The sequence below is a fragment of the Pelophylax lessonae genome (genome assembly GCF_965119305.1).
Source record: "Pelophylax lessonae genome assembly, chromosome: 7".
In the NCBI taxonomy this organism is placed as follows: domain Eukaryota; kingdom Metazoa; phylum Chordata; class Amphibia; order Anura; family Ranidae; genus Pelophylax; species Pelophylax lessonae.
The window spans coordinates 265,444,672-265,467,599 of NC_138774.1; the positions used below are offsets into that span (position 1 = coordinate 265,444,672).

Here is a 22,928-nt window from a genome sequence, read left to right on the forward strand (position 1 = left end):
GTTTGATTGATCTTCATCCTGGAGTGCGGTTTACCTTTCCTGTTTTTTACCATAGTGGGGAGCTGATCAAAGCTCATCCTGGACGGTGGGACGGGAGAGCCTGAGCAAGCCGTGGGAGGGGGGGGGACATCCCCTCCTGCTGCTTGTAAAAGCAATCCAGCAGCTAGTTAGCCGCTAGCATTGCTTTTACGAGAGAGCCAAACGCAGACTCTAAAAACGGTACTGGGTCGATGCCTGCAGCTGTAGGCATCTTCCCGTTATAACCACTTGAAGTCCGGTGACATACGGGTCAGTCACTGGTCGGCAAGTGGTTAACAACTTTCGCTCTAGAACAATTTTTTCATTTTTTGCACACATGTAAAAATCTGCATTTTTTGCTACAAAATTACTTACAACCCCCAGAATATTATATTTTTCTTACGTCCTCTGACAGTCGCCGCCTCTTCATATTCGTCACTATGGGGTTATTGACCTTTGCTCCGTAGGAGTAGCTAGGCAACAGAATATGTCAATATTAAAGCTTTTAACATATCCCACCCCCAGGGGGTGGTCCCCTCAGTCAATACCCTCCTGCTTCCTGTATCCATACCTCAGTTTCATTGTCTAGCTATCAGGAGTAGCAGGCTGTTTCTGTGCTGGGGCATTTTGTCTCAGCCTTTATCTTCTTTTTGATTTTATTTGAGTTTTTTTCTCTCTCTTTACTTAGCTGTTACTTTTGTCAGCATTAGTTAGTTCTTCTGATGAAGAGGATTGTGCGGGCTGGGTCTCGGGCTGGCCCCCCTGGTCGCAGGTTGTGGGCCAGTGGCTTCCCAGCCTGCCATCGAGCGTTGAGTCAGGTATTTTTCCTGGCATATGTGAATGACCCATCCCTGTTCGCTGCAGGGATGCTGTGGTGAGGTGGCTACCTCACAGGACGCCATGCGGTTTCGCACCGCAGTTCTACTGCGTCCTGGCTGCGACTCTCCCTGTCCCATGTTCAGTGGCTTGATCGCTTGTGCGGGTTCCCCACGCCATTCAGAAGGTAAGTGTACTCTGTGTGGGGACCTGTCTGTTTAGTGGGTGTCAGTCTGGGACTGTGTAACCCTGCATGTCTGTTCACACTATTGGGCTCTCTATCTGGTTTGATGCTGCTGTGGGCTGCAAGGAGGGGGGCTGTTATACACTGTTCTATGTTACAAACTGTGTGATTCTCTGTGTGACATGCTGTATGTTGTAGGGCATGCTGTGGATCATGTTTTGTGCAACATGCGGCGGGGACAAATTTCGGGGGTTCTATTCAGATCTGTTCAATGTGCCTGGGAAAGAGGGCAAGGTACGTCCAATTCTGGACTTAAAAGCTCTGGACCGCTTTGTACGGGTTCGCGAGTTCCGCATGGAATCCCTGCGGTCGGTGGTGGCTGCCCTGGTTCCGGGGGAATTTATGGCCTCCATCGATTTGAAGGATGCGTACCTTCACATCCCCATTTTCGAGGGTCACCGAGGTACCTTCGATTCGCCATTGCGAAGGATCATTGCCAGTTCGTGGCGTTACCCTTTGGTCTCGCTTCTGCTCCGCGGGTGTTCACCAAGGTGCTTGCACCGGTTCTGGCTTTGTTGAGAGCCCATGGCATCTCTGTCCTGGGGTATCTGGATGACATTCTGGTTCGGTCTGCGACCAGTCAGGGTCTGGTGAAGGACCTGTCCGTCTCGATGCAAACTCTACAGGAGTTTGGTTGGACGATAAACCTTCCAAAATCGACGCTGTGCCTGTCGGTTCGTCTTCCCTACCTGGGAATGATCCTGGACTCGGTCCAGGCGAAGGTCTTCCTACCGGACGATAAGCTCAGGACACTTCAGGAAGAAGTCAGGTCCCTCAGGGACAATCAGTGCTCGTCCTTCCGGACGTGTGTGAGGTGTTTGGGATTGATGGTCTCGGCTTTCGAGGCGATTCCCTTTGCCCAATTTCACACGCAGGGTCTCCAAGCGGAGATCCTGTCCAGGTGGGACGGGCGACTGAACTCTCTGGATCTCCAGATTTCGTTGAGTCATCGTACCAGAAGGGATCTTCTGTGGTGGCTACAGTCCCCGGCGGTGTCGGGGGGCAAGTCTTTTCGTCCTTTCTCATGGACGGTGATCACCACGGATGCCAGCCTGTCGGGCTGGGGTGGTGTTCTGGGCGTTCTGTCCGCCCAGGGAACTTGGTCGGAGGAGGAATCCTCCCTTCCGATCAACATTCTGCAACGTTGGACGGTCAGGCTGCAGGGCCGTCCGGTTCGGGTGCAGACGGACAATGCCACGGCGGTGGCATACATCGACCACCACGGGGGCACCAGGAGTGCCCGAGCGGCTCGGGTGGTGGCCGACATTCTGTCTTGGGCCGAGACGCACGTCCCGGCGATAACGGCGGTTCACATTCCGGGGGTGGAGAACTGGCAGGCGGATTATCTGAGTCGCCAGACCTTGGACCAGGGAGAATGGTCCCTCCACCCGGATGTCTTCCAGATGTTGTGCGCGCAGTGGGGTCTTCCGGAGGTAGACCTGTTCGCGTCTCGTCTGAACTACAAGGTGGAAAGGTTCGTGGCAAAGACGCGCGATCCTCGGGCAGACGCGTCAGACGTGTTGGTAACTCTGTGGCATCAGTGTCGGCTGATGTATGCATTTCACCGTTTCAACTGCTGTCCAGGTTCCTTCGCAGGTTGACCTCGGAACCGCACACGGTGATTCTAGTGGCACTGGACTGGCCTCGCCGGTCTTGGTACGCAGACCTCGTGAATCTGGCGATCGATGCTCCGTGGCGTCTGCCTCTTCGAGAAGCTCTTCTGTCTCAAGGACCGATTTTTCATCCTGCTTTACAGTCGCTGGCTTTGACGGCCTGGCTGTTGAAACCGAGGTCCTGAAGGATAGGGGTCTATCCCCTGAGGTCATTCACACTTTGATCAACGCGAGGAAGTCTTCCTCGGGGAAAGTCTACTACCGTACTTGGAAGGTCTTTTTTGCCTGGTGTGAGTCCAGGGGGTATCCCCTTCTCTCATACTCGGTGTCTAGGGTTTGCCTTTCCTTCAAACGGGTGTGGACCAGCGTTTGGCGTTGGCTACAATCAAGGGCCAGGTTTCTGCGCTGGCCGTTTTGTTCAAGGGGTGCGACACCTGGTCCCTCCTAGGGGGGAACCTTTGCCTCCATGGGACTTGCACCTTGTTCTGTCCGTATTGCAACACGCTCCTTTTGAACAGATCAGGAAGATCTCGTTGTCTATGTTGTCCAAGAAGGTCGCGTTTTTGGTGGCGATCACTTCGGCTCGCAGGGTGTCGGAGCTGGCTGCTTTGTCCTGCAGATCTCCGTATTTGGTCATTCACTTGGATGAGGTGGTCTTGCGACCTAACCCTTCTTTTCTTCCAAAGAGGTTCTCGGAATTTCACCTCAATGAGGACATTGTCTTGCCTTCGCTCTGCGCGACGCCTAAACATCAGAAGGAGGTGGATTTGCACTCCTTGGATGTTGTTCGGGCGATCAGGGTTTACCTGAAATCGACGGAATCTTTCCGCAAGTCGGATTCTTTATTTGTCCTTCCAGAGGGACCTCGGAAGGGCATGGCGGCGTCGGCTTCTACCATCGCCGAATGGATCAGACAGACCATTGAACAGGCCTATGCTCTGAAGGGGAAAGTTCCCCCCATGCCTGTGAAGGCGCACTCTACCAGATCTCTGAGTACGTCTTGGGCCTGTCATCATCGGGCTTCTGTGGCCCAGGTGTGTAAGATGGCGACTTGGTCGTCCGTTCGCACCTTCTCGAAGTTCTACAAGGTGGATGTTCAGGCATCGGCAGATGCTTCCTTTTGGCCGCAAGGTTCTTAGTACGGCGGTACCTTAGGGTCCCTTGTTTTTGGGCCCTTGGCTGTTTGGGATGTCGTTTATCCCTAGGTTATTTGTTTTTTCCTGGGTTGTTGCTCCTGTTGAGCAAGTTTTTTTCATGCTACCCAGCTGGTTTCCTTCCTTTGGTAAGGTTCCTTTGTTTCTGCTGTGGAGACTGCGTTGCCTTAGTTGCGGCTGCGTTTCCCACCCCTCATGTTTGTACTGCTTTGGGACGTCCCCATTGTGACGAATATGAAGAGGCGGCGACTGTCTGAGGACGTAAGAGAAAACTGAATTTTTGTAAAATCTTACCTGTAAAATTCCTTTCTCTGATTTCTCCGACAGTCGCCGCCCCGCCCCTCTTTTGGGGTTTGGTTATATACTCTACTGCTATTCTACTGAAACTGAGGTATGGTTACAGGAAGTAGGAGGGTATTGACTGAGGGGACCACCCCCTGGGGGTGGGATATGTTAAAAGCTTTAATATTGACATATTCTGTTGCCTAGCTACTCCTACGGAGCAAAGGTCAATTACCCCATTGTGACGAATATGAAGAGGCGGCGACTGTCGGAGGACTCAGAGAAAGGAATTTTACAGGTAAGATTTTACAAAAATTCCGTTATTTTTCTGAAAGCAGAGGACCTGTAGAATAAAATGGTAGTTGCTTTGAAAAATAGAAAGATGGGGTTGTGTCAATAGCAAACATGTCAAGTCTTAAAATTGCATGTGCCCATGATATCTCAAAAAACATTGGTACTAAAAAATCCCCATAGTAAACGCTTTTAGGCCTTGTGCACACTGGACTTTTTTTTTTCTGCTGCTCCAAGGGGCGTTTACAATTTTTCCCCCCTGCCTCTTAACACTCCTGCATGTTAGCCTATGTCCCCTTGCATAGAAATGGTTTTGGAGGAGTTTAGAGGCAGAAAAAAAATCCACAGCCAGTGCATTCAAGAGCAACAAAGTTTTGTCCAAAATAAGGATTGACGCGCCTAAACTCATCTAAACACACCTACACGCTAGGCATATTTAGTGCTTAAAGCGCTAAATTATTATTCTGGTCAATGAAATTAATAAATGCCAAAGCTTGACACACCTAAACACATTTCAAGAGTTTACAAGCAACAACCTTTTTTTTCCCAAAACTCTGCTGCCAGCAGTCTAGGAGAGTTTCCAAAATATCCAGTGTGCATGAGTCCTTCAGAGCTTTACTGATCATCAGTTTAAAGTTAACTATGGGCTATGGTACTAGAAAGATTGTTCTCTTTCCAACATTCACAGCCATACCTTACTTCTGTGGTGTGATTGCAGTTTACACCGGGGGTTATGTTTGATTTTATTTAAAACGCTTTTAAAATACATTTTAGAATTCGTTTTTTAAACTTTTTTTTTCTCTTTTTTTTGCTATTACAGGGGGGTTAACAAACCCCCATGTGATCAGCATTGAGACGGTGACCAGTACTCTTTTTGGAGACATTTCGTGTCTACCTTCTAGAGTGTAAACTCTAACGAACAGGGCCCTCTAATTCCTCCTGTATTGAATTGTATTGTAACTGTATTGTCTTCCCTCATTGTAAAGCGCTGCGCAAACTGTTGGCGCTATATAAATCCTGTATAATAATAATAATAATATTAGACCCCAATATTTTCCCTTCCCTCCAAAGCAGCTAACTCAAGACAGATTGTGCTTGGTTAGCTGCTTCCCTGGCTGTAACAGCCAGCGAATGATAGCCCTAAAACCCGAAGTGGCTAAACTATTGTCACTTCTGCCTTCAATCACTGCAGAGGAGATCAAGGAACAGCTTTTCCTCGGCCTCCTCCCACTTGTCATCCTGAAGCCCTCTAATGTGATTTTGGGCTCCTGGTAAGAGTGGGAGAGTTGGGGAACCAGGGAGCGCATAACCCTTCACTTTCTAGTGTACGATATTAGTTCATCTTTTCTAAAAAGTTGAAATAACCCTTTAAATCAGTTTTTTTTTGCCATTTGAAAGCATTGAATGTTTCTAGTAGGTCTATGGTCACAGTACACACTTTAATTCTAAACAATAGTATTGTAATAATAATACAAACAATAGTTATATTTGACAATTGAATATTATTATAAGGGCCCTTTCACACGGGCGATCTGATCAGATCCGCCTGTCAGTTTTTTAGGCGGATCTGATCGGATCCTCCATGCAGCTCTATGGAGCAGCGGGTGTCAGCGGAGACACCTCCGCTGACACCCGCTGCCATCCGTGTCCGATCATGTCCATGAAATCTGGATGGATGGAAAGCCTATTTTTCCATCCGTTCAGTGATCGGATCGGATGAGAGCGGACAGGCGGTCCGCTCTCATCCAATCCCCTATAGAGAGCAGCGGGAGCTGTGACACCTCCCTCTCCGCTCTGCAAGCGGAGACGGAGCTGTCATCCGCCGGCTCAGCGGGGATCGCGGATCGATCCCCGCTGAGCAACACGGATCCGCCAATGGAGGCGGACCGTGTGAAAGAGGCCTTATTATTATACAGGATTTATATAGCGCCAACAGTTTGCGCAGCGCTTTACAATGTGAGGGAAGACAATACCGTTACAATACAATTCAAAACAGGAGGAACTAGAGGGCCCTGCTCTTTAGAGCTTACAATCTAGAATCTAAAATATATAGTAAGCTTACTTGAAACATCTCCTTTCATGTTGTGTGTGCTGCCAGTCTTAACTGATTCATACCTGTAACGTGTCATAACTTCACGATCGGTTGCGTCCCGGAGGCATATTTATGAAAAGTGAATGAAATAAAATAAGGATCTTCCAACCAATCTGATCCTTATACCCTACACAAACGAAACCTGGAATATCTCTTGTTGCTGTAGTCCACAATGTGAGTTTGTTTGTCTTGGATAAAAATCTATATTTGAAATCAGTTTGAAGTTAATACTGGAAATATGTTAATTCTTTGTTATGGAAAACATATTTGGCACAAAGAGGGCATATACTGTGTTTATAAGTATTGTAAAAATCTCATCTTTTATAAAAAACCTCAGAGGTATCTTGGATTTTTGTTACTGATACAAATGATTTTGTGATTACTGACATGATGTAATGCTGTCGCCTGGTTTGTGATATTTATTTACATACTGTCTTCTGTCTGTGCTTCTGTTTTCAGCCTTTCGGCGAGTCATGTCGGGCAGAACTTTACGTTTGTGCTGACTGACATTGACAGCAAGCAGAGGTTTGGCTTCTGCCGGTTATCTTCAGGCGCTAAAAGCTGCTTTTGTATCTTAAGGTAAGGCCAGCTGTGTCTGTCTGCAGTGCATATTTCAGCCTGTGCAGGCCCCCAAGTCTCTTATCGGCAGGATTTCTTTGCAGATAAAATGTGGACTGGTGTCATATTTATTCCTTAACTCTTGCATTTGTAGTCATGTGACTCTGATATGAGAACAATGTAAGGGCCAGTTAAATGCACGTTCAGAATGTACTGTTTCCATAGCCTTTAACTGCATAAAATTGGAATTGAATGCCTGCTCACCTAGAAAAACACAAAAGAATAAAAAGAAGAAAAGTGGTCATATTAAGCAGCTATTGGGGAGATTTCCTTCTCTTTCTGTCTTGGATACACAACAGGAAGTTAGAGAAAGTCCCTTCAAGATAAGTCATTCCTTTCTTAAGCAAGTGTCACCATAACAAGTGTCTCCATTGGAAGATTTTCTCTCTATTCCTGTTCCAATAACAGAAACACGGAAGAGTGACAGCAGGCAAAGAGCAAGTGGTCCATTATTGATTCAGGCCTTTTTTTTCTTCTTTTTTTTTGATTAATACTGTCTGTGGAGTGTTGCCCCCACCTGCAATCTATGAGAACCTCCATCTCCATTTAGATTAAAAAGAGCAAGACATAGTACAGAGTCTTGTGGGTAGTGACTGGTCTCTGTCCTGCATGAACCTCATTTACAACCACACTGTGGTATCTATCCTTTAGACAACTGTATATCCACTGAACCACTCAAGGGTTACCTTTACAGCATATTTTTGAGACCATAATGTTGAACTGTATCAACTGCTCTGCTGAAATCGAGATAGGTTCTGTCCACGTCACCATAGTAAACCAGAACATTTGTGATAGAGTTTAAAAAAAAAAAAAAATCAGAACAATTTGACATGATCTTTTTCGTTGATTCACGGACACAGCTCCAGAATCTTCCCATTGGCTTATGCTGCCCCCTACAGGGGTAGGACACTAGGCAGGAAAAAGCTTTTCCACGCCTAAAGAGCAGCCCCAGGGGATATACTCCCACACTCTGCTATAGGCATTCAGTTTTTTTCTACCTAGTCAGGAACAAGGACCTAATTCATTGCTGGGATCTCTAGTCCTAGCATTTTTTCCTTTTTAGATTGAATTCTTATCTCTTTTATTATTTTCTGTTCCTGTGAGAACTAAAATCAAGTGCTTGATTGGGCGACCGACATAGATCCTTAAGGTCTCCCCAGTCCAGCTAGCGAGCGCCCCCCAGGCCTCAGCTCCGGGCTAGGTCGGCCGCGACATAGCCCCACTGGACGGGGGCTAGCCTTAAACATCTCGCAAGAACGCATACAATCTGGTCGCAGCCTAAGTCGCAGCGTTCCTACTGGCCGACAGCACCCCCATTCCGGTTGAGGGTTGTTCTGTCTGGAGTGGTTCCCACTCAGTTCCACAGTATAAGTAGTTGTCCCCCCTCTCCCCTTTGCAGGTTTTGGGGTGGATGTGGGCCCCTCCCTGGAGCAGAGGGACCCCCGGGTTCCCCTTCTTCTCCACAGCCCCGCTAGGGTCACTGTACCCCCCCCCACCCCCCTCCCTGGAGGTTGTGAGCTGGGTTTTACCATGTGCTCTGAAGGGGGCTTCCTTTGGGATTGCTGCTGACCAGTTTTCTCCGAACGCACACCAGGGGTTACTTACACCAGGGTCCTTCACCACCCTGGGGGCTAGCGACCTAAGCAGGGGGGTATTAAGGGCTGGGGGAGAGGATGAGTTCACATCCGCGGGTCTGCGCTGCATGCGGCCTATCCCAGCCGAAAATTTAGGCTGCGGCTTTGCGGCCTACTGGCCGGACGCTGTGTGTGGGGCCCCAGTGAGGGTGGATGAAGCCACCACCCTCCGTTTGGGCATCCACCCTCTCCATCTTTGTCCCTGGGCAGTCTACTCTGGCAGGCTTCATGCTCAGGCAGCGGGGCACAAAAGAAATTTAGGCTGCCACCAAGTGAGCGCCTCTGTGGGGGGGCGCCTCTGTGAGGGTCCCGTAGCCACCCGCCTTCCCTTGGATGGGATGTGTGCGGCTGGACCTTTACCAAATTTTAGGCTGTGGCTTGAGGCCTACTAGGCCATGTGGCCAGCTTGGCGCCTTCCCTGGAAGTGGGGGTGGCCACCTTTTAGTAGTGAACCCAGTAGCTGACTGCTGCGGATGGACAGGGATGTGAACCCAAGATTCCCCAGGGCGCGGAGTCTAAGACCCAGCAGGTGTTCACCAGAGCCTCTAGTGGTGAGGATGGACTTGGCTGCAACTGGGCCCAGGTCGCGGCCCCTGGGGTCCCCCAGGTCACGCTCCGTAAGAAGAGAGGGGAAGCAGCTAGTTAGGACACAGGGGATAGTGATGGGTAAGCCGAGGTCAGGACAACAGGCAGACGAGGGTAACCAAGGAACAGGCCAAAGGTCAGGGTCACAGGCAAACAGGAGAAGTCAGAGACAAGCCAAAGTTGGTACACATAAAGGTAGATCAAGCACACGGCAGACAGGAAACAACTAACGAACAGCAAAGCAGACCTACAGTGCACTGGTTAATATAGACTTCCTTTGATGACCTCGGGTGGGGCAGGAACGGGAAGGAGAGATGATAAAAAGGAACCAGAAGTGAAGTCTGAACTCTAATAGACATGAAGGAACAGGTAAGCTGCCAAACACTATTGCAAGTCCATGACAGGTTGTCTTTGGGAAATAGACGTATGAGTGCTGCCAGCATTGCTGCAGAGTTTGAAGGGGTGGGGTATCAGCCTGTCAGTGCTCAGACCATACACTGCATAAAATTGGTCTGCATGGCTGCTGTCCCAAAAAGAAGCCTCCTCTAAAGATGATGCACAAGAAAACCCGCAAACAGTTTGCTGAAGACAAGCAGACTAATGATATGGATTACTGGAACCATGTTCTGTGGTCTGATGAGATCAAGATAAACTTATTTGGTTCAGATGGTGTCAACCGTGTGTGGCAGCAACCAGGTGAGGAGAACAAAGACGTGTGTCTTGCCTACAGTCAAGCATGGTGGTGGGAGTGTCGAGTTCTGGGGCTGCATGAGTGCTGCCAGCGCTGGGGAGCTACAGTTCATTGAGGGAACCATGAATGCCAACATGTACTGTGACATACTGAAGCAGAGCATGATCAGGGCAGTATTCCAACATAATGACCCCAAACACACCTCAAGGATGACCACTGCTTTTCCTAAAAGGAAGGTGAGGAGCGCAAGGTCTCTTACACCCACCTGCTCCATGATGTCATCATGGGGGAGTGGAAGAGGACTCCAGTGGCAACCTGTGAAGCTCTGATGAACTCCATGCCCAAGAGCGTTAAGGCAGGGCTGGAAAATAATTGTGGCCACACAAAATATTGACACTTTGGACCCAATGTGGACATTTTTTACTTAGGGGTGTACTCACTTTTGTTGCCAGCAGTTTAGACATTAATGGCTGTGTGTTGAGTTATTTTGAGGGAACAGCAAATTTACACGGTTATACAAGCTGTACACTCACTACTTTACATTGTAGCAAAGTGTCATTTCTTCAGTGTTGTCACATGAAAAGATAGAAGAAAATATTTACAAGAATGTGAGGGGTGTACTAAATGTTGTGAGATATGGTACATAGTTTAGTGCTTTCTGCTTTGCAGTACTAGTCAATGGTTGTGCTTTACTGCTTGTACCTACTATGCTAAAATGTGAGTCATCTACCTCATTGAAAGCATTTTCTTAGCAGTTGTTAAATTCAGTTCAGTTCCTAATCTACCCTGCCTCTAGTGGCTGTTCCAAAAATGTCTACCTTTTATACAATTATATGGGAGAGAAGTAGTAAAATGTGAAAAAAAAAGAAAGAAAAACTGTTTTTAATTGTATCTAAAGCTCATACCTTTTTTTTTTTTTCAGTTTTGGGTAGAGCGGTGAGGGGTTAGAAGCCCTGTCATATATACTTTTTTATATGCTCTAAACTCTTTTTTTCAGTTTATGGTGTCAAATGTAGACTGGCACTGTATTTTAAAAAATACAGAAAATTTAGCAGCAAGACTTAGAACAGAGTCATGTAGAAAAATATATAGTATAATAAAACCTTGTTTGTTTCTTTACATAAAATGTATGAATGCAAACCTAAGGCACGGTGGAATATTTTTTATCAAAAAAGCGTTCAGCTGATGGGCCTTCAAATACAAATTTCTCTGCAAATTGCACAATAATGACTGTGAAACATATTTGGAAAATTGTTCTAAACAGTTGTTAATACTGATAAATGATCATTGTGAACCTATACAACAATAATCACCAAATTTAGGAAGTTTTTAGGAGTTTATGCATTCATAACAAACACCCTCTATTTTTAAAACGATTAAAGATTTCAACTTTGCAAGTGAGTGGTTCAACAAGAACTTTGTAAATAAAAAAATATAATTTCTGGAAATGTTAACGCAATGGGGAAAAAAACTGGTAAAAATTTAAAAAAATTCAGTGTGCAGTAGTTTTACAAATTGAAAGTTAATTTGTTACACTGGGAAGGTAAACGTAGAAAAAATATAAAAAATATTTTATATATAATATAAAGTATATAAAAGTATTATGCTTGAAATAAAAGTACAGCTTATTCAGTAAATAAACTAAACTTGCTTTTTAAAATGTTATTTTTTTGATTGTTACAAGTGGAATAACAAGGACTGTATATGTTAAGAATATTTCACCTATACACGAGAATAGGTAACCACACCCCTTTCCCTCATAATATTTTATAAGCTTTGTGCCAAAATGCATTTTCAGCTATTGACAATGCTGATCCAGAAGCATATGTTGCGAGCTTGATGAATGGTCTCCTGGTTTTCAGGTGTCATTTTATCTTTAATGGAAGTATTGTGTTTTTTTTTGTCAGGCAGTGGTTTGCAACACTTCCTTACCTTTTGTAATGATCCCGATGCAGCAAAAAGGGTATTTCTGGAATGAGAACTCTGGAGGGAAAAGCTACTCACACTTTCATTCTGGTCCTCATCATCTACATAGTTAGTCTGGTTAAAACACAACTCCATCCAGTTCAGCCAATAAAAGGGGAAAAAAAAAAAATTACAATCCTTTATACACAATACCATACCCAGAGTTGATCCAGAGGAAGGCAAAAAAAAAAACCCAGCAAAGCAAGATCCGATTTGCTCCAGGAGGGGAATAAATTCCTTCCTGATCCCCCAAGATGCAATCAAATATTTCCTGGATCAACTTTACCTATAAATGTTATCCAGTTATATTATGTACATTTAGAAAATAACGCAGGCCTTTCTTAAAGCAGCCTACTAAGCAGGACAGAACCAGCTCTTGAAGGAGTCTATTCCACAATTTCACAGCTCTTACTGTGAAGAATCCCTTACGTATTTTGAGAATAAATCTCTTTTCTTCCAGACATAAAGAGTCCCCCTTGTCCTCTGTGATGACCTTAAAGTGAATAACTTAACACCAAGTTCACTGTATAGGCCACCTATGTATTTAGACATGTTGATCATATCCCTCCTTTATCTCCTCTTCTCAAGAGAGAATTAATTCAGTTCTAATCTATCCTCATAGCTGAGCTCCTCCATGCCTCTTATCAGTTTGGTTGCCCTTCTCTGCACTTACTTCATTCCCCGACATCCTTTTTGTGAACTGGTGCCCAAAACGGAACTGCATATTCCAGATGAGGTCTTACTGATGATTTGTACAGGGGCAAAATGATATCTCTCTCTCTGGAGTCTATAGCACTTAATACAAATAAACAATTTTGCTCACTTTGCAAACTATGGCTTGGCATTGCATGCCGTTATTAAGCTTATGATCTACCAGAACACCCATATCCTTTCATGGCATAAAGTATTTTTTAGTCTTTAGGGCACCTCTGGCATGCTAGGATGTATTTGTCATCTTTATAGCATTTAGAAAAGAATATTTCTCTTTCGTTAATTGACGGACACAGCTTCTGATCTTCATAACCATTGGGTTTTACTGCCCCCTACAGAAGTAGGACACTATCCAGAAAAAGAATCTGGCTACGCCTATGGGCAGTCCCAGGGGGTATACTCCATCTCCCTGCTATAGGTACCCAGTTTTTTTTATGCCTAGTCAGGAGTAAGGACCTAGTTCCTTGCTGGGATCTCTGGTCCTGGTATGGTGAGTAGCTATCCCCCCTCTCCCCCTGGAGGGTTCTGGTGTGGAAGTGGGCCCCTCCTTGGACAGCTGGAACCCCCGGTTCCTCTCCTTCCCGTCAGGCACCTCCCTTTCATCTGTCCCCCATAGCCATTTTCAAGACAGGATATTTCTAAGACTCCGGACACAATCTAAACTGACCCTTCCAATTTGTAAAAGTTAGAACTCCTATCTGTTACTCTACACCAGGGGTGTCCAACCTGCCACTCTTACACTTAGCAAACACATGCAGCCGAAGAAAAATTTTACAGTGTCTCTTTTTAGAAGTTTTATCTTCCCAAGGAACAATATCCCACTCCTCACAATCACGACCTATTCATGTCATCAGGTTTCATCAGCACCTACGTTTGTGAGAAACTATTTTAAAAGATGAAGCACATGAAGAGCAAACATTTCTGATGAGCACCTTGAGTATTCATTAAGAATTGCCACTACATCCATCCAACCAGATGGGGTACATTGGTCCCAGGCATTATGTAGCAACACTTTTAATATATGCAATAATCTCTACAGCCAGTTGCTTTTATATGATTTCTGTCCTTGTTTATCATATTCCTTACAGTTTAATATTAGAAAAGGCAGCATTTAAATGTCCGCTGATAATATTCAAAGTTCCTGTTCATTTTCAGAGTTGCTAATTCACATCCTGTTTTATTTCATTGTGCCTTTCACCTCCCTGCACTTCTGAAGCCGGGCACTTGGCCATCTCTGGATCCTGTGTACATTTTGTGTTGTGAAGATGAGTTAAACCAAACTTATCTTAACTTCAAGAGCTCTTATCTGTGGCTGTCAGAACTTATCTAGCTGCAACAGTTGTATATTAAAATTACACAAGCTCTTGTTTTCTTAAGGAGTTGTAAAGCGGCTGCAGTTTGTGAACTGTCATTAGGGTTTACAAGACCTTGAACTGCTTGTCATTGTGAGTATATGAGACTGAAGTGGTACATGTCCTATCGTAGCAGAGACCTCTGTGGTGTCAGCTGAACGTGTCAGACATATGGAAAGCATTGCTCATCTTTTGCTGAGGAAAGCACGTGCCTGATTTTGCAATGTAGTTACTGTCCCAGAAATGGCAGATAGGGGGTGCCAAGTGCTTCTAAGACTTTGTATTTTAGGTATGTTTACAATAAAGTCACCAATAAACAAAGAGAAACTGAACTTTGCTTTTGAATGGTAAGAACTGACTGGTTGTTAAAACATTTGCCGCTGTTTTATTTACCACTTTGTGACCTCACAACTCCTTTTTTTCCTCTTTCAATGTTTTTATTGAATTTTTGCAACATAAAAAAACAAATGAGCAATATTGTTCAGACAATGTGGCAAATGAACAAAATCAATCATATAACTAAATACTGTCAGTAGCTCTAAAGGAACATACATGAGTTGGGTGGACTTCGACTGAGGTAAACCTTAATAAACAATGCAAATAAGTCCCCTATTATCCCCAACCCATCATTCTTAGGCTTTTTCTCTTAGTTAGTCTTTAAAATGAAGTGAAACCACAAAGGGAACATCAAAGAAGTTGGGTTGGGAAAGACCAACCGAAAGAAAGGAGAGAAAGAAAGTAGAAGAAACGATAAGAAGAGAAATATTGCGAAAAAGTTTCAGATTGCAGAATGATTAAAAGTACTTCAGGTCGAATATAAGTAGAGCATATGCTGCTAAGTATCCGACGTAGAGCATGCTCAATGTGGGCTCACCTATGTGGCCTACAACTGTCCAGCTCGGGGGTCCCCCTCCAGATATGCAATCCACGGGCTCCAAACCTTTTCAAAAAGTTGCACTTTATCATTAAATATGGCCGAGAGGCGCTCATTGATCATTATCCAAGATAATTTCGCCTTAAGCAATTCAAAGGGTATGGCAGCCGAGTTCCACGACCTTGCAATCAGTATTCTTGCTGCCACAAATATAAATTCACTACGCCTTTTTTAGGTCCAAATATAAAATGCCCCTTGCCAACGTTACCTTGCAGTCGAGCTGAATGCACAACTGTGTGTGTGTTCCTAGTTCTCAGAATCTCTTGAAAACATACAAAATCATAGTCTTATCTTTTTCATACACACCATGGAGAGTATTAACCATTAGAAGACGAGGAACATAGAGGACACATACCATTTCAACAGTAACTGCAGTTAAAGAAATCTACCCTATGGTGTTACCTTACATCAGTAAGGTGAGCGGCTTGAACACATAGAGGTGTTTCTCACACTGAAGATCACCACTTATTTGCATTGCAGTCACTAGATTGATTACACTGAAGATTCACTATTGGACATTATATTTTTATAGTCCCTGATTATTGAACAATATTCTGTTCACGCTCTGTTATTTACCATGTGGTGAAGGATTTCAGCGTTTATATATTTATTGTCATTATTCATTTTTATTATTTATGTCACTTAGTATGATGTTTTTTTTTGCCACTTCACATTACTTAAGCTCAACTGTCACATCATTTGAGATTTATGTATGTTAAAAATGATTATATTTATCAATATAGCCACACAGTGAAGCACTTTTTTCATTGAATTCACATCATTAATAGTATAGGTTTGCTATATCCGTGCTGCCCGCTGTAAGGCTATCGCCACCCTTCTTATAATATTGATAGCGCAAGAGCCACACACCTTCTCTATAGTCATATATTTAGTCAAGTGGTCTCTTACATTGCAAAACAACCCATTCAGTTTCAAATAAAAATGCAAAGCAAAAATGTGTGTTGTGTGTGTGCATGGCTATCTCGCTCTCCAATACAGTGGCAAGACAAAGTATGTGAACCCCTTGGAATTAACTGGTTTTCTGTTACAATAGAAAAACACAATGTGCTTAAAGCGGAGCTCCACCCAAAAGAGTAAGCTCTGCTTGTTTGCACCCTCGCCACATTTAGCACTTTTGAGGGGGGGGGGGTGTACCTGTTTTTGACAGGTTCCCATTTGCAGCTCCGGTCACCTCATTCAGTTCAGCACCCCCTCTTTCTCCTGCAGTCTTCTGGGACACATCACAGGTCCCAGAAGACTACGGGACCATTCACAAGGCGCTGCAACCCGGCTTGCTCATGTGCAGTAGGAAACCGGCTGTGTAGCTGCAAGGCTTCATTTTCTGTTTCCCTTACTTGCTTGGGTGAGGACATTGCTGGATCCCTGGACAGGTAAGTGCCCTTATAGTAAAAATCAGCAGCTAGAGTATTTGTAGCTGCTGACTTTTCATTTTTTTGAAGGTAGCTTGGCGTTCCTCTTTAAGCTGATAACGCACAAGCGATTTTAATTTCTTGTGTCTTAATTGAACACACTCAATTACCCCCCACGGTGCTGGAGGAAAAAAAGTAAGTGAACCCTTAGTGTTAACCATCTGACACCCACACTATAGCCAAAAGACTGCTACAGCACAGGCTTAAAATGCCAGGAGGGTGACATGCTCTGAGATCTCAGAGTCTTTGGGACTCGGCTGATCACAGAGCAGGGTAAATGGCCAATCACAGTGAGCCTTTTACCACGTGATCAGCTGTCAGGCAATGACAGCTGATCACAGAAGTAAACTTAAGCTGCTTATGGGCTTTTTTTTCTTTTCTTCAAGCTGTCAGCGGTCATGGTAATTTGTGCAATTTTTTGGCCATGCACAGGGAGTATTCTTCCAGAGCAATTCAAATTTTGTTTCATCAGTCCACAAAACCTTTCCCAACATTTTTTGGAGAGCAATGACTTCTTCTGTGGTATTCTGTGATGGACACATCCTGTGTCTGTTCAAAGACTTGCTTATGGTAGGCTCATGAACAGGGGTGTTTACCACAGTTCCAGCGATGACTTCAAGCCTTTAGCTGTTACTCATGGGTTCTCCTTTACCTCATTGAGGATTCTGCATTATGACTTGAAAGTCACTTTTGCTGGGCGCCCACTTCTAGGGAGAGAACAATAGTTCTGAACTGTCTCCATTTACAAACAGTTGTCTAATTGTCTACTGCAGGATGCCTAAACACTTCCAGACTGCTTTGTATCCTTTTCCAGCCTTTTACAAATTAACTACTCTTAATTGCAGGTCTTCAGAGAGCTCCTTTTTTGCAAGGCATGGTTGACATCAGCAGATGCTTCTTATGAACAGCAGTCTTAAAATGTTTGTGTGTTTAGCAAAGTAGCTTCCAACCTCATCTTCAAACTCATTTCATTAACCGCCTGCTGACCGTATATAGTACATATACAGCAGCAAGGCGGCTCTCCTGCTCCATACCTAGTATGTGATCTTGCTAGGATCTTGATATCTAGTATGTGATGCTTAGTAAAAACACCTCACACAGTACAAAAACATGTTGGCCACACATTTAACCCTTTGATCACCCTAGCTGTTAACCACTTCCCTGCCAGTGTCATTAGTATTGGTGTCACTGGTTCCCAAAAAAGTGTAAGGTGTCCAATTTGTTTGCTGCAATATCGCAGTCCGGCTATAAGTCCCTGATCACCGCCATTACTACTAAAAAAAAAAAAAAATATATATATATATATATATATATATATATATATATATATATACGCTAAAGACTTTTTTATGTGTAGCAGAGTACATTTTGGCCTAAATTAATAAAGATGTTTCTTGGAAGTAATTCGTCTCTGGATTCACTTGCTTTTTCCTCCAGCGCTAGGAATGTTCAATGGGATTGCTTAATAAAGACATAAGAAATTAGAACTGTTTGTGTGTTATCACATTGTCTGTGTCTATTGTTGTGACTTAGATGAGGATCAAATCACATTTTATGGCAAAATTCTTCCAAAAACTATTTTAATCCAAGGGGTTTTATATACATTTTTTTGCCACAGTGTTGTTCTCATTTTGCCACTGCTCTTCAGTATGTATTCAAGTGATCACATTACCTCTTTTCTAAGCTGCATAAGGGTGTTAGAGGGGGGAGAGGGAATGGAGACTCCTTGTAATGATGGGGGATGGGAGTGGCAGCAGTAGCTTGAATAGCGCACAGACTCAGTCCTGTAAAAAATATAGAAAGGGGGAACCATCAGCGTGGGGGGGGGGGGGGCTGTAACTTAAAGTCTAACCTCTGAAGTACAGGCAGGCTGTGCTCCCTAATAGAGTGCAAAAAAAGCAAACTGACCACACTGGGAAGAATGTGCTTGCTTGCTTGGCATGATCAGTTTGTAATAGTAATTCAAGGGGACTGGCAGGATCACCAGGTTCTTCACACAAAGGAAGCAATGCAGAGATAACGGGATACTTTTAATGCAAATACATAGTGACACCGACACATACCAGAAACATGAAATGTTGGGGTAACATACGCTTTAAAGTGGTGCATGCTGACACTGCTAGACTTGGTTGGGGCATTTCAGCTTCAAAAAACTTCAGTTGTTTGAGCATGTGTAAAAATGGTTCTTTAAATGAAAGATTTATGGAATCGTGATTGTGGAATAAGATACAACAATTGATGATATAGGATTAAATATATTTGCCCACCACAGTGGTAATAATTTGTTTAAAGCAGAACACCCGCAGCCTTGCGTTCGTAAGGCTACTGTTACATCTTGGCGTTGCTATTTACAGGCGTTTTTTCAGTGTTTTTTCAGGCGTCTTTGTGCAGGCATTTTTAGGTTGGCAAGTGACCAATGGAAAAAAATAAAAACGCCTGTAATCTGCCCAAAAAAGAAGCTCATGTACTTTTTTGAGCGTTATGCGTTTTGCTTAAAACTGCTCAGATGTGAACAGGGGCCATTGAAATGAATAGGATTTGTCTTGTTGGGCGTTTTTTGAGCTCATACTAGAGCAGAAAAACTCCCCAACGTAGCCTTAGTACATTATTAAATTATTTTTTTATATATATAAAGCAGTGTAGGAGGCTGAGGTTTGCTGGCTTCATTCGCTTGCAATCCATCGTACATCAGAGCTTAGACTGGGTGAGGGAAAAGCGGCACACTGGGCCAGTCAGCCGTGCTGCAATGCTCATTTCTGCTCAAGAGAAGTATGTCGTTTTAAAAAAAAGTATACTCACCTAGATGGATGCAGCATCCATCCAATGCTGCATCTGTCCCCTGCTAGCTCTGCACTGCTTAAACACCGCTGATCGCTCAGTTCTCCCCTTCACTCTGAGCAGAGACCGATGACTGTTAGTCACCGCCTCTCTGCTTTGCCTGGAGCCTCTCGTTCACTGGAGCTCTGGTTTGGCAAGGGAGCAGCTGGTTTAGTCTCCCAGGGATGCAACTAAGTTGCTGAGCCAGCTGCTGGTCCAAGCATCTGTGTTGATCCCAACTGTAAAGTCATGCTTTTTTTTACCAGCCTGGACTGGTTGAGTTATGTCCACTTTAGCTTACTGTTGGCTGAAAACGGGTCACACGTGTGCAGAAGGGACTGCTCTCCTGTGATCCATAGAAGTAAGGCCAAAAAAGCTGTGGCCACACTTCTCTTGTGGTAGTAAACTCTCATTGTATATTTCTGCCTACAGGTAAGCTTCTAATAATGCTTACCTTTTGGTAAAATGAATACTTCCTAAACGTGCACTGTTTAGGAGATATTCTAGTGAGCAGCAGCCATTGACGTAACTGGTACATGCGCTCTGAAGGAACGACATACCCGTGCCGTCCCTTAAGAGCTGTGTGCCGCGGCCGAGACCACCATGCACATGTGCGGGAGCGATGTCATCATGGCTGGTTCATGCCCATGAACCTGGAAGGGAGTCCTGGGAGTCCAGGTGAAGATGGAAGCCTCTGTAACAGAAACACAGTGCATTGCTGGAGGGCTTTTTTAAGGTACGTTTTTCATAATGTGCCAGTATGCCTTTGCGTTGCAGAGGGGAAACTTTTTTTTACTACTGCGTTAACAAGAAACATGCTGATATGGGAAAGAAGGGAGTGAAGAGAGGAGCTTATCGGTCTGCTTCTTGTTTCAATATCCTACCACAGGCTACAAAACCTGTAAATGCTTCCTAAAGCAGAACTACAGCCAAAAATAGAAAGATAAAAACAAATAGCCTATTAAAAGATACAAGAACCAAATCAGCTTTTGCTGCAATATTTAAATTAATTCCAGAGATTTCTCACAATACTTTTTTTTTTGGCACTAATGTTCTCTGGCCCAGCGTCTTTCAACCCACTTCCTTTGAACTCAGGTCATCCCAAACCTGGCCCAGTCTATGACTGGACAGTGAAAGGAGAAACAGCACTGCAATGAGTTCTGTCACTCTGTTTTCTCCTCCTATCAGCATGATTCTTGTCAGGACATGAACTGATTGACTATTTGTACTGATTTTTTTTTCTCACTCCAGCCCTTTCTGTACAGGGACTGCAAGTGCAGGTACCTATACTGCTTATTAAATAAATGTAATGCTATATTAGTCATTACAGAGCTGTATTCATTTGTCTTTTATATCTGCTTTCTGAGTTCAGATTTAACTTCAGCAGAGAACAATTAGGTCTTCTGCCCTGCCAGACAGGGCTGTTTTGTGTGGCAGAGTTGGGAACATTTCAGAACTGGATGGATTGAAATACAAATCATCTGGCATGCTCAACAACAGCGCTCATATATGTATACCATCTGTTTATTTAGCTGTTTGCAGGGAGTTCAGATTAATGCTTAACTTAACTGGGAAATACATGCCTTTATTATTTTTTATTCATTTTTTTTCTCTTTACATGCTGTAAAAAAAGTTTTATTATGGATATACTATGGTACAGGTGACACACAATGACCATTTACTTCTCTGGTCTACCAAATATTTTTTCAGTAGTACTGTTCACATCGGAAAAGGTTGATAATAAAGGAACCAATAAACAGTTAGTGTGTCTGTTAAGACACCAATAAAATTTGTTCTTTTAGTGACAAATCCTCATTAAAGGTATAGTAGACAAAAAAAAAACCTGCGAGACAATGGCATAATGTGCTAGTATGCATCTTCCTTCCAGGTTCGCATGCTCCAGCCATCTAACTGGCTGAGCCATGATGACGTCACACCTACACATGCGTGCAGGAGTCACCGTCACAGCACAGAGCTCTGAATTGACAACATGGGTATGCCGTCTCTTCAGAAACAAGATATGTCTGTGCTCAGATCCCAATAGCTTGTACATGCATATTATCTACCAGCTGCCAAAGGGATATGACCACATGTTAACACTAGAAATACTGGATGAACCCTCTGCACACTGCTATATACCCTTTCTAGCAAACTTTGCAATACAAATAGGGATATTTAGTTTACATTTATTACAATACATGTTAAAGCTGAAGCTGGCCAACTGCATCAAAGAAATCCCTCTTTAGCCAGTCCTAATCTGCTCTACCACTGCAAATGCTACAGAGGACCCTTCATAGCGCATGCCTGGTGACATTACTGGCTGCATGGAGTGTGACTATCTCTTAAACAGTGCAAGTTTAGGATTTTTATAGACTTTCCTGTAGGTACAAGTTTAAAAAAAAAGGCATTACTTTCACTTTAGGCCCTGTTCACACCTGAGCGTTTTTCAGCTCGTAAAACGCTCATCTCTGAAGTCTCAAAACACCCAACAAGCAAAATCCCATTCATTGCAATGGCCCCTGTTTACATATGAACGTTTTGTTGCCTGAAGCTCAAAAAAAGTACATGAGCTTCTTTTTTTGGCAAATTACAAGCGTTTTTGTTGGATATCAATTCCTGCCTCCACACACCTGTAAAAAATGCCTATAAAAAACGCCTAAAACGGTACACTCAGGTGTGAATGGAGCCTTAAAGTGAACCTTTCTTTTACCAAAGCATGTAAACACAGTGGTAACTTAATTAACCTTCCCCTCAGCTGTTTCAGAGGCTCTTCTTCTTTTCACAAAATGTACAGACAAAACAGCATTGTTTTTGTTTTGTAAATTTCAACTTTTTATCAAGTCTGCAGCTTAGATTCCAACTATAGCCATTTCTCTAGTCACTGGTGTATTCAGAGAGCAATGACACATGGCTATAACTGGGTGAGCTGTGCTTCACAGCCTGGCTTCACCTTTTCTATGCTGGCAAGAGGCAAGATTATAACACCCAGTGGGGAGATATCTAGGTCACTGTGGACAGAATAGAGTAGAGTTTTTATTCACTGAATATGTTCCAGTGACTTGTTTATACTCTGAATAGTTCACATATATACATGGTTTCTGTACTTGAGCTTCTTTGAATTAAAGGACAGGCAGATGATTGATAGGTCTGCCCCCTCCATTTAAAGATCACATTTCTTTCATAGAAGTTATAGTACGGCTTTTATGAATGAAGCGGTTGGGCGGAAAAGATGGATATTTTCAGGCTCTCTTGATGAGAGGCTGTGACAGCCTCTTAGTTGTATCACCCCTGCCACACTAGCAAATCATGGCTGCAATAGTTGGGAGGTGGTTAATGGACTGAGAAGGATTTCCCCTAAAAGAATAGGCATTAGCACAAAGGACACATCCTATGTATGTGCTGATTTTTCTTTTCTTATTTTTTCTTTTTTTTTTTTATTGTGAAAAAAAAAACCTTTGTTTTCATTCCATACCTTATTTTAGATTTAGTGACATCATCACTGGACTTTAGTTCTTCTCTATGCAATGCAGGAAGATCGTGGCTGGTGGGAGGGGCCATCTGGGTGCTGCACATAGCTTCCTAAGAACATAGCTGGGCTCAGTACTTCTCTCAAAAGCCCTAAAAACAGTGGGCTGGACCTTAGAAGGGATTATGCAAGTTTTTAAATACTTTGATAGATTG

The 22,928-nt window shown here is 43.8% G+C and overlaps 1 protein-coding gene across 4 annotated transcripts in view; it reads left to right on the plus strand.

Moving 5' to 3' along the window:
- The window catches only part of DENND1A (DENN domain containing 1A), a 1,402,774-nt gene that overhangs the window by 443,967 nt on the left and 935,879 nt on the right, over nucleotides 1-22,928 (plus strand). For all 4 annotated transcript variants that reach the window (XM_082262893.1, XM_082262895.1, XM_082262894.1 and 1 more), the window contains exon 5: nucleotides 6,970-7,089. In XM_082262893.1, the coding sequence (XP_082119019.1) occupies nucleotides 6,970-7,089 (120 nt within the window). The remainder of the gene's footprint in view (nucleotides 1-6,969; nucleotides 7,090-22,928) is intronic.